The sequence below is a fragment of the Pelophylax lessonae genome (assembly GCF_965119305.1).
Source record: "Pelophylax lessonae genome assembly, chromosome: 12".
Lineage (NCBI taxonomy): Eukaryota > Metazoa > Chordata > Amphibia > Anura > Ranidae > Pelophylax > Pelophylax lessonae.
Genome location: NC_138779.1, coordinates 116,368,832 through 116,381,104, shown reverse-complemented (window position 1 = coordinate 116,381,104; position 12,273 = coordinate 116,368,832). Strand labels below are relative to the sequence as shown.

General features: G+C 46.3%; 1 protein-coding gene across 2 annotated transcripts in view; it reads left to right on the top strand.

The window, feature by feature from the left end:
* Positions 1-12,273, top strand: part of LOC309568522 (C-Jun-amino-terminal kinase-interacting protein 4-like) — a 203,620-nt gene that overhangs the window by 72,400 nt on the left and 118,947 nt on the right. For both annotated transcript variants that reach the window (XM_082274207.1, XM_082274206.1), the window contains one exon: positions 1,104-1,251. In XM_082274207.1, the coding sequence (XP_082130333.1) occupies positions 1,104-1,251 (148 nt within the window). The remainder of the gene's footprint in view (positions 1-1,103; positions 1,252-12,273) is intronic.

Here is a 12,273-nt window from a genome sequence, read left to right as displayed (position 1 = left end):
TAAAGAAGAGTTCCACCCAAAAGTGGATCTTCCGCTTATCTGCTTCCTCCCCCCCCTCCGATGCCACATTTGGCACTTTTCGAGGGGGGAAGGGGAAATGGGTACCTGTTTCTGACAGGTACCCATCCCCACTTCTGGGATACAGCGGCGTGGCGCTGTCCCTCTGATGTTCGTCCCCCTCCTCCTTCCCCCGCCGCTGGGCCAAGTTGAGTGCTCACATAGCAAGCTGCTTGCTTTAGGGCATTTGTGCGGGCTTGATCTCAAGCCGCAGTGTGTGTGTTCATAGACGCACATAGCTGCTTGCTTTTGGGCATTTGTGCAGGCTTGATCTCAAGCCGCAGTGTGTGTGTTCATAGACGCACATAGCGGCTTGGCCCCCCCCCCCCGCTCTCTCCTCACAGGCTTTGATTGGCAGCAGCAGCAGCCAATGGCTCCTGCTGCTGCCCCCATGTCCAGTAAGTAGGGAGAGAGCTGAGAGAACTGCTATCCTGGCACAGTGTTGCATCAAGATCAGGTGCAGGTATGTATTTGGGGGGGGGGGGGATCCTAAGAGAGTGCATTACGTTAAAGACCCCTTTACATTTACAACCGCTTTTAGCCCCTATTCTCATTGAGTGCAGCTTTGAAATCGTGCAATTTCACCTGCAATCGCACAATATCAAAGCTGCATCTTTAAAGACATCAGTGCGGCTTCATGCACAGATGTCTATTAAAGTTGCACCCGAAATCCGCAAAAGTAGTGCATGTGCTACTTTTTTAAATCGATGCGGCACCGCAAAGTTGGTGTCGCACCAATTTGAACACTGTCATTGCCGGCAATAGGATGTGACTTGTCATGCACCTGTCAAATCGCATAGCAAATCGCTTCCCGGTGAACGGGGGGCTAAATGGCAGGGAATGATTAATCACCTGTGAATATTTTGTGACTGTAACATTCACTGGTTTATAATTATGCCTCTAAGCTTCGGTTTGGCTGAACCTTTAAATAACTCCTGACATTCCTCGCTGATATTTGTATTGTTGTAGACCATTCCAGTAAAGCATTTCTTTTCTATGGGTTATAATATTTAGAAGAAATGTTAGTGATGATAACTTCCATTTAGGTTCTGCCTGAAGAGAGTAAACCTGCCAGCACAGAGACCAGTTCTCCAACTTGCACTGACATTTTGCCTAATAAAGTGCCTGAGAATACCGACTTCTCACTGAAACATGAGCTGCAACCGCAAGATGGACTCAGAGATAAAGACCCAGGTATAAAAGGTACATATTTTTGGAAAATTCCTAAAGTTCATGTATAAAAAAAATAAACATTTTTAAACAGTATTAGCTACTTGTCATGTTCTGCGTTACTTTCGACAACTCAGGCCAAGTGCATGTTGCTGACCACAGTTTTGGAAAGTCTATTTGCTATTTATGCAACATATATTGTCAGCATTTATTTTACTTCCCACCCAGAGCCTTAACTGAAGATCATTTCTGTAAAATAATGAGACTTTGGTGGCTATAAGGGTAAAGTTGAAGCTACAAAACATTTTTATTCTATGGAATTTAGAGCAGCTGGAAAAATGGCAGTTCCAAAATACCTTTCTGCACAGATAGGGCAAACCTAAAGGATAACTCCTTTCATGAGAAAATACTGAGCATAATAATATAGCGTATACAATTGCAACTCAAGTCATATTGGAATTGAATGGTATTAAAAATGACCCTTCTCTTTTGTTCATTGACGGACACAGCGCTCCATGTTTATAACCATAGGGTTATATCCCCCCCCCCCCCTACAGGAGTAGGACAGTAGGCAGAAAAAAAGACTTGGCTATGCCTATGGGCAATCCTAGCTGGTATACATCCCCCTCTCTGCTATAGGCCTTCAGTTTTTTTCTGCATAGTCAGGATTAAGGATTTAGCTCCCTGCCGGGATCTTTGGTTCTGGCAATTTTTTCTTTAATGGCATTTTTTTTTCCTATGAGATCTTCAATCAACTGCCAGGCTGGGCGATGAGCTGAATAGCTAGAGCCAGTGGTCCCCCCAGTCCGGCCAGCTAGTGCGTGCGCGCAGACCAGAGCTCCATGCTGGGTAGGCCACGACATAGCCCCACTGGACGGGGGCTGGCCTGCGAGTTAAGCGCCTGACGAGGTCGCATACAACTGGGTCCTAGCCTGCATCACAGCATTCTTTCTGGCCGAGAGCCCCCCATTTCGGTGGTGAGGGGTTCTGTCTAGAGTGGTGCCTGCCTAGTTCTGTGGTATGGTGAGTAAGATGGCACCCCCTGTGCCCCTAGATGCAGTGGGGGGGGGGGGGTTGGACGCAGGCACCCCCCATTTTGTGTGGTCCTGTGGGCCCCTTATGCACCCCTCCTCTGTGGGCTGGTGTGTGCAGTAGTACCGGTGGGGAGGCGGGCGGATATGCTGCCGGTGGGGTGGACTTCCCTTATTGGATGGGTGCTGCCTGTGTTGTGGCCTGGGTCCCCTCTCCTGCTGCTGCATGTGGCCTAGGCTCCAGGGAGGTCTCTCCGGTCCCTGGAAGCCTCATGGGGTAGCCATTTTGCTGTGGTCGACACCATATTTTTTGGGCCTGTGCGCTTTTCTCTCCTAGCCGCCATGTTTGTATAGTCTGGCAGCCATTTTTGGTTGGTCCGGCGTGGACAGGATCGGCAGCCACGACAGTGGAGCCTCTAGAGCAGCGAATATGGCTGTGGGGGCCCCTACCCTTCCCCTGGTGCTGACTCCTGGGTTTCCTTTTTCCCTGGACGCCACACATTGATCTGGCTGATTCTGGTGCAGACCAGCGCTCCTCCTGTGGGGTAGTGAGTCCTGGTGGGATCCCTCCCTCTCTCTCTGCTAACAGGTTACAGGGTGCATTGTCTCTGGGTACCCCTCCACAGTGCGGGGTGTGGTGGCTCAGATTGGGTGAGTTCCCTGGCGTTACAAAACACATTGCTGGTGAGTTTGCCCTTTCTACTCATGGAGTCCCAGGGGCATGTTTACCCACCTGACCCCCCCCTCTCGGAAGCAACAGGTCCCTCGGGATCCCAGTCTTCCATGGATGCACGGACGTTGGTCCATCATTCCTTTGTTTCTGGGTGGAGGTGGCCTTTGGGGGGCGGGCTAGCAAAAAGCGCCCCCCGCCCTCCTCTGCCTCATCTGTCTCCTCAGACCCTGAATCTGGCTCTGCTGACGTGGCCCACCCTGCGGGGCTTGTAGCCACGCTCCCTGATCTATCAGATAGTAAGGACGATTCCTCCATGACTGTAGCTGCCCACAAAAAGGCGTTGGTTGAAGCACTGGTTACATCCATGCGGGAAACTTTGATGATGGAGGATGCAGATGAGGCGGGTGAGGAGGTGGCCGTTCTATTTGGCACTCGCAAGCTGTCTCACACGGCAAAAGTGTTCCTTTATCCCTCCTATTTTTGACAAGTTTGCCTACAAAGATTGGGGGCCTCCTGAACATCCCTTTGTGGTTCCTAAATGCTTTGCAGTGAGGTACCCCTTTTAAGAGTGACTTCTTAAGAAGTGGACTGTCCCACCAGTGGTGGACCCCTGTCTCCAGGTTAAACAAAGCAACCATGATTCCGGTAGAGGAATCCCCGGCCTTTAAAGATCCAGCTGACAGAAAGGCAGGGTCTTTGGCCCGCAATATGTTCACCATTGCCCTGGTGTCACAAACATTAACTGAATGGGCTAAACTTTTGTGCCATGATCTGGGAAGTGAGCAGATTCCCCCTTCCTTTTTTCTGAATTTGCAGACCAGTTGGTCCAAGGGTTGCAATTTGTCTCTGATGCCTCTCTGGATGCTGCTCCCTTGATTTCTAAACTATCTGTCTCTGCAGTGGTACTTAGGCGTGTGTTGTGGCTTAAGTGTTGGTCTGCGGACCAAACCTCTAAAAAAGCTCTGACTGATTTGCACTTTCAAGGCGATCGACTGTTCGGGGCTAGGTAAAAAATGATAAAAAGGCGCTGGTATCCCTGAATATAAAATATATAACAAAGGTGCACCAAAGTATTGATATTCTAAAAAATAAATAGATATGTAAAATGCAATATCTAATGTGAATCTGTGACAGAATATTAATGTTCTAAAAAATTATAAATATAGGGTGCAATATCTAATATGTATCTGTGACAAGGAATAAATAATGACGGATAATAACTTATTCTTAAGAAATGGTAAAAAATATGTGGGTTAAATTTTAAAACCAATCCTCATATATACCATCATAAACCTCTTTATAAAGTGCTGGTGCCACAGAAATATATTGTGCAAAAACAAATAAATATATAAGGTGCTGGAAAGTGCAATGAAGAACCAACAAAGTGCTAGTGATCACTTTATAAATTTCTAATTAAAAATGTATGTGCATAAAAACGCATGTACAAAATGGTGAATAAATGAATTGCATTAAATCTTGTTTAGACAGAAACTGTTGTTGATAATCAAATAAGGTGCATCTTCTATGGTGCTCAAAGGGTTAAGCTTGTGATCCAACGAAAAACAGTTTGTGCAAGGTAGTGGGTGATATTGCTTGGATATCAGGTGAATACAGATAATCTTTACCTCTTACTGGATACAGGTGGGTCACACAGACCCCTCAAGCCTGTGATCCCTTTATCCTTTGGTGGATCAGACTATAGGCACCTCCTCTCTTCTTGAATATTGGTTAAATAACTCCACAAAGTAATTAGCTCCTTCTCCTCACTTCTCCAAATGATTACCTCTCATAGGTGTTTTTTTAAAGCCCATGTGCAGGGAGACAAATAGAAAGCCAAAAATAATGTAATACTGCAACTTTATTGACAAATTAACATCTATTTAAAAAGTGGCTGCTTACTATTAGATGTGCCCACCTGGCACAGGGCAATAGGCATTGGTTGCTATGGGTGGCTGGATGGGGACAGGATCTGCAGACTCCTGCTGTTCTCCCTCTGTGTTGCTCCCTGTATTGTGCAGCGGTGCCAATCAGCAATCCGATCTGTATACCAGTGCCTACAGTTAGGAGGTGACTTCTTCCTCTTTACTTCCGGGTTTAGCAGAGACCACAATGCATTTTGCTATCCTAGCATCATCAGGCGGACTGTTTGGGGCTAACCAGGATGGCATCATTAAGAGTATCACAGAACTTTTTTCTTTCTCAGTCTGGGACGGCAAAAGAGCCTTGTCCCAGGTGAGGCCCTTCTTTCTTGGCACACAAGTTTTTTTCGTCCCTCCAGGGTCCACTGACAAGGGTTCAAAACCCTTTAAGCTTTCCTTGTGAGGTTCTAAGCTGCCCTGGTCTGATAAGTCGGGGAGCGGGATTTTCTAAACCTGCGGACAAGAGCCCTTCAGCATGAAGGTGCGCACTTACCCATACCTGGGGTGGGGGGATGTCTTAGTTGGTTTCCGGACCTGTGGACCTCCTTGGTGAACAACAAATTAGGTTCACAAAGTAATTCTGTCCGGTTACAAGATAGAGTTTCGTTCTTGCCCTCCAGAAAGCAACATGCCTCTGTCCCCGGACCAACTGTTAGCTCTCTTCGGGGTGATTCAGGACCTGTTGCTTCAGGAACTGATTGTCCTAGTTCTGGTATCAGAGTGGTTTCAAGATTTTTATTCAAACCTGTTTACTTCCCAAAGGAAGAGGGCAAGGTTTATCCAATTCTGGACCACAAGGCCCTCAACTGATTTGTACAGGTACAGAAATTTAGAATAGAGTCCATTCACACAGTGGTGGCATCCTTTCACCAGGGTGATTTTCTAGACTCTATCGACATCAAAGATGCTTACTTGCACATTCCAATATATGCCCGACACCAAAGTTTCCTCCGCTTTTCTGTGGGAGAGAAGCATTATCAGTTTGTGGCATTACCCTTTGGTCTCGCCTCCGCTCCTCAGGTCTTCACGAAGGTGTTGGCCCCGGTTCTGGAGTTGCTACGTCAGCGGGGGATTGCTGTGCTTGGCTACCTAGACTATCTTCTCTTGCGAACTGAGTACTCATCTGGGTTGATGGACAACGTGGAGATCACTATACAGACCTTGCAGGAGTTCTAAACTACCAGAAGTCTGCCCTGATTCCATCCAGAAAATTGGATTATCTGGATCTGACTCTGGATTCAGCTCTAGCCAGAGTGTTTCTTCCTCTGGACAAATTTCAGAAGTTGCATGCTGCGATTCGTCTGTTGCTGTCCAGCAGGTGGTCTCTCCCCCCGGACTTGCATGCAGGTTCTGGGCCTGATGGTGTCTACCTTCGAGGCGGTTCCGTTTGTGCAGTTCCATAGAAGGTCCCTTCAGAGGGAGATCCTGGTAAAATGGGACAAGTGTACAAAGTCTCTGGACATTCAGATTCGGCTGAGCTGGGAGACCAGGGGTTCCCTGGTCTGGTGGCTTCACTCTCCAACTCTTCAGCAGGGCTAATCTTTTCTCCCCCTGTATTGGACAGTGGATATGACAAAGCTAGTCTGTCTGGGTGTCCTGGGACTGAGCTCCTCTCAGGGTTGTTGGATGGTGGAAGAGTTCAGACTACGATCAATGTCCTGGAACTTCGGGCAAACAGTCTGTGCCTGGATCACTGGACGGATTGACTCAGGCCTCATGGGACGAATCCAGTCAGACAATGCCATGGTGGTGGTTTATGTCAATCACCAAGGCAGAACAGAAAGTGTGTTGGCAGCTCTGGAAAAAAGGTGTGGAAAATTGGCAGGGGGACTATCTTAGTTGGCAGGCGTTGGACCAAAGGGAGTGGTCCGTCATCTGGATGTGTTTTTCATCTGAGCTATTTGTGGTGGGGCACCCCCGAGGTGGACCTGTTTGCGTCTCGGCCCAACAGAAAGGTACCAAGGTTTGTGGCAACGTCACAGGATTCTCTGGCGGACATCACAGACGCTTTGGTGGCCCCGTGGGGCCAGTATCGTCTGATCTACGCCTTAGCTCCTCTCAAGCTTCTTCCATGGCTTCTATGCAGGATAGAGGCAGAAGGGATTCCGGTCATTCTAGTTGTTTTGTCGTACCCCCTATTTGCTGGTCCACAAAGATAAAGTGGTTCTTCATCCACATCGGTCGTTCATTTCCTAAGGTTGTCTCTGACTTCCATTTGAATTAGGACATTGTATTTCCTTTCTTGTGTCACAGACCTGCTCATCCTAGGGAATTTACATTGCATGTCCTGGAGGTGGTTTGGGGGATTCTGGTGTATCTGGCAGCCACCAAGTCTTTTTGGAGGTCAGACTCACTGTTTTGTGATCACGGACGGGCCAAGGAAAGGGCGGACTGATTTCTATGCGACCATTTCCATATGGATCAGACAGACGGTGACTCCAGCCTATTCTATCAAGGGTCGGGTTCCTCCTTTCCCTGTTACGGCGCACTCTACTCGGGCGCTTCTTGGGCCTTCCATCATCAGGCGTCAGTGGTACAGGTTTGCAAGACGGCCACTTGGTCGTCGGTGCACACTTTCACTAAGTTCTACAAAGTGTATGTTTTAGGATCTGCGGATGCTTCTTTTGGCCGCAAGGTTTTTGAGGCTGCGGTTTAGAGGGTCTGTTCTCTCTTTGGGGGTGTATTGTTCAGGTTGGGCTGCAGTTGTTTTTTTGTTGAGCTCCTGTTACCTGGTAGGCTTCTCGTGTTTAGCCTTGGGATTTTTCTGTCCCATCCCTCATGTTTTGTCACTGCTCGGGGACGTCTCTATGGTTCTGAATATGGAGAGCTGTGTCCGTCAATGAAGGAAAGAGACAATTGGATTTTTGTACTTACCGTAAAATTAATTTGTCTGCGTTCATTGACGGACACAGCACCCACCCCTCTATGGAGCTTTGATACTTCTGACACTGCTTCTGACACTGCACCCAGGGGAATGTTTTTTCTCAGCAAAAGTAGCTGGACCACACATTTCACACAGTATATACTGTAAAGTTTATTTTACATTAAAATGGTTACATTGCAAAATTGATTTCAATGGCTGGATTTAACATCTTGATTTTTAAAATGAACTCTGTGGTTTCTTTGTGTCCTCCTACAGCTTCTAGGTCAGGCGTTCTCAACCTGTAGCCCTCCAGCTGTTGCGGAACTACAAGTACCATGAGCCATTCCAAGGTTGACAGTTACAAGCAGCTGGAGGGCCGCCAGTTTGACACCTGGGTTCTAGATCAGTGTTTTCCAACCCCTGGGCCGCGGACCGCTACCGGTCCGTGGATAAAACGGTACCGGGCTGCTCGAGGAACTTTAAATTATTTTACTGTCTCTGCAGTGGTGGCCGGTGCATTGGGGGTGCCGGGGCGCAGAGCAGTGCGCCCCAAGCCCACCCAATGTGTGATAATAGCGAATGAAAATTTGCTGGCATCTCTGCATTGAAAGGGGGCACGCTGGCATCTCTGCATTGAAAGGGGGCACGCTGGCATCTCTGCATTGAAAGGGGGCACGCTGGCATCTCTGCATTGAAAGGGGGCACGCTGGCATCTCTGCATTAAAGGGGGCACGCTGGTCTCTGTGCATTGAAAGGGGGCACGCTGGTCTCTGTGCATTGAAAGGGTGCACGCTGGTCTCTGGGCAATTAAATTATTAAATCAAAACAAGTGGGCCACGGAAAAATTATCAAACGTTTACCGGTCCGCAGCGATTTAAAGGTTGGGGAGCACTGTTCTAGATGGTCCTTGTCCATGGGAGCTGTAATTCCATATTTAACTTCTTGTGCCACCTGCTGCTGGAATCTGGTATTGTGGCATATCTATAAACAGTCTGTCTGAATGTCAAGTGGAAACATTTTTGCTAAAAATTTGCTTTAATGAGTTTAGCAAAATCTGAATGGTCTGAAATATTTACACCTGAACTTGGAGAGACACGGTGCATTCAGATAGAATTCACAGCGCTTCACTTTTTCCACATTTTGTAATGTTACAGTCTTATTCCAAAATGGAATAAATTCATTATTTTCTTCAAAATTCTACAAACAATACCCCATAATGACGATGTGAAAGAAGTTTTGTTTGAAATCTTTGCAAATTTATTAAAAATAAAAAACAAAAAAATCCAATGTATTCACAGCCTTTGCCATGACGCTCACAATTGAGCTCAGATGCATCCTTTTTTCCACTAATCATCTTTGAGATGTTACCACAACTTGATTGGAGTCCACCTTTTGGTAAATTCAGTTGATTGGACATGATTTGGAAGTGCACACACCTGTCTATATAAGGTCCCACAGTTAGCAGTGCATATCAGAGCACAAACCAAGGCGTAAAGTCCAGGAATTGTCTGTAGACCTCCGAGATAGGATTGTATCGAGGCACAGATCTGGGGAAGGGTACAGAAAAATTTCTGCTGCATTGAAGGTCCCAATGAGCATCTTCCATACAAGGAAGATATTTGGAACCACCAGGACTTTTCCTAGTGCTGGCCACCTGGCCAAGCTGAGCGATCGCAGGAGTAGGGGGTCTTAGGGATGTGACCAAGAACCCAGTGGTCACTCTGACAGCTCCAGCATTTCTCTGTGGAGAGAGGAGAACCTTCCAGAAGAACAACCATCTCTGCAGCACTCCACCAATCATTCCTGTATTGTAGAGTGGTCAGACGGAAGCCACTCCTCAGTAAAAGACACATGACAGCCCGCCTGGTATTTGCCAAAAGGCACCTGAAGGACACTCAGACCATGAGAAACAAAATTCTGTGGTCTGATGAAACAAAGATTGAACTCTTTTTGGCCTGAATGGCAAGTGTCATGTCTGGAGGAAACCAGGTACCGCTCATCACCTGGCCAATACCATCCCTACAGCAAAATGGTGGCAGCATCATGTTGTAGGGATGTTTTTCAGTGGCAGGAACTGGGGGACTAGTCAGGATCAAGGGAAAGATGAATGCAGCAATGTATAGAGATATCCTTGATGAAAACCTGCTCCAGAGCGCTCTGGACCTCAGACTGGCGCAAAGGTTCATCTTCCATCAGGACAACGACCCTAAGCACACAGCCTATATAACAAAGAAGTGACTACAGGACAACTCTGTGAATGTCCTTGAGTGGCCCAGCCAGAACCCAGACTTGAACCCGATTGAACATCTCTGGAGAGATCTGAAAATGGCTGTGCACTGACGCTCCCCATCCAACCTGATAGATCTTGAGAGGTCCTGCAAAGAAGAATGGGAGAAACTGCCCAAAAATAGGTGTGCCAACCTTATAGCATCATACACAAAAATACTTAAAGCTGTAATTGGTGCCAAAGGTGCTTCAACAAAGTATTGAGAAAAGGCTGTGAATACTTATGTACATGTGATTTTTGTTTTCGTTTTTTAATTTTTAATAAATTTGCAAACATTTCAAACAAACTTCTTTCACATTGCATTATGGGGTATTGTTTGTAGAATTTTGAGGAAAATAATTAAATTAATCCATTTCAGAATAAGGCTGTAACATAACAAAATGTGGAAAAAGTGAAGCGCTGTGAATACTTTCCGGATGCACTGTAAGAATGACACCTTTTAAAGGTACATGTCAGTCAGTATTAAAAATTAATCTTTGAGATGAATCCAATCCTTTCAGGTCATTCTGGTATAGTTGTGATAGTGCAGCCAAGCCTAGTCCATAATCTTGGAACCCCTCCATCTCTCTGCTTTTAATGAGAACTTCAGACACACCCATGGCAAGCTCCTTACTTTGTCAAACCGCCAGTTTGCGCAACAGCCCTCTTGTGGCTTTGGGTTTTCAGTACTAGTCCATAAACAAAACCTATTATTTAGGTTATTCCATTTTCTATGTCTTTTATTATTATGAATATAATTCACACTGCATCCACATTTTTTTTCCAGCTTTTAATATTACCCATTACAGGCAGTCCCCGAGTTACAAACATCCAACTTAAAAACAAATCCTATTTACAAATGAAGGGAGACAACAGGAAGTGAGAGGAAATCTACCCCTAGGTAGATTTACTCCTGTAAGAGCTCTCATGGGTAACCTGTCCAAACTCCAACTGTCACAGGGACAGAAAGTGAGATGAAATCTTCCGAACAGGGACACAGACAGCAAAACAAGTGCTACAGGAGTGTTAACCCTTCCCTATGCTATCCATAAAACTTAAAGGAGATGTACAGCCTCGTTTGGCTGTACTTCTCCTATGGATTACAGAAGTTCAGTTCGTTCTGCACTCCTGTGACCCATTTCAGCAGACAGCGGTCTGAAATCCACTCTCTGCTGACGTCACAGATGATGATCCAGGCACCGCGTCGTCATCACCACAAAGTCGGGATCCCCCAGGTGCCTGGACTAACACCCAGCTCAGCTTCTCTGCACGCCTAAGCCGGCTGACAGTCAGCAGCTCTCTGATCGGGGAGCTTTCAGAACCAAGCGATTGGTGTTGTTTGATCGCTCAGTTCTCAGTGCAGAGGTGTCGGGGAAAAGATGCAGCATCAAACCGATGCTGCATCCACCTGGGTAAGTATAAATGGGAAAAAAAGTAATCCCATACATCTTTAAAAATTATTTTTTTGGGCTGGAGTTACACTTAAAAAATGTACCTGTTCCAACTTACAAATTCAACTTAAAGTGTTACTAAACCAACAACAATAAAATCAGTCTATATGCAGTAAAGCATGCTTGTTATATGCGTTATGGAACCTAAGGAGCTAACCCTCTCCTTTGTGTGAAAAGGCTGTTTGATCCTGTATGCACAGCTCCTCCTCCTCTTTCACTGACTCCAGAACATGTCCGGATAGTACAAAGCCTTTGGATTCATGCCTCACATGCTCAGTTTGGTGTGTATTGCTAGAGAGTGTTTGTTTTTTTTCTTTTTTTGGGAGCGTGCATGTGATCAGCACAGGGCCAATTATCACTGTACAGACAGAGGGTCAGGGGTCCTGGATCCTGATAAGACAGCTCAGTGCAGTATGAAAACTCCTCCTAAAAGCTTTACCAGGAACAGTATAGAAGTCAAAAGATTGCTATATACTGCTGATGAGAAAGGGTACCAGGTTTCCCCAAAAATAGGACCGGGTCTTATATTAATTTTGGCTACAAAAAACACACTAGGGCTTATTTTCAGGGGATATCTTATTTATTTACGGTATGTACAAAAAGGTTTCTCGTTCTGTCAGCTCAGGAGTCAGCATTGTGAAATTCTGTAATCCCAGAAATAAACCTTTAAAGACCTTGTAAAATCATATAATCCTTGTATAACTTTATTGAGGAAAATTCCTTATTTACAGCACCGCTGGGCATTCAGGTGACCCTCCGGAGCTCTTCCTCGTCGCTCCAAATACTGCAGAGGGAGAGGTTGAGCTACCTGCTGACATCAGCCTGCTCCTAGCGCTGCAGAGG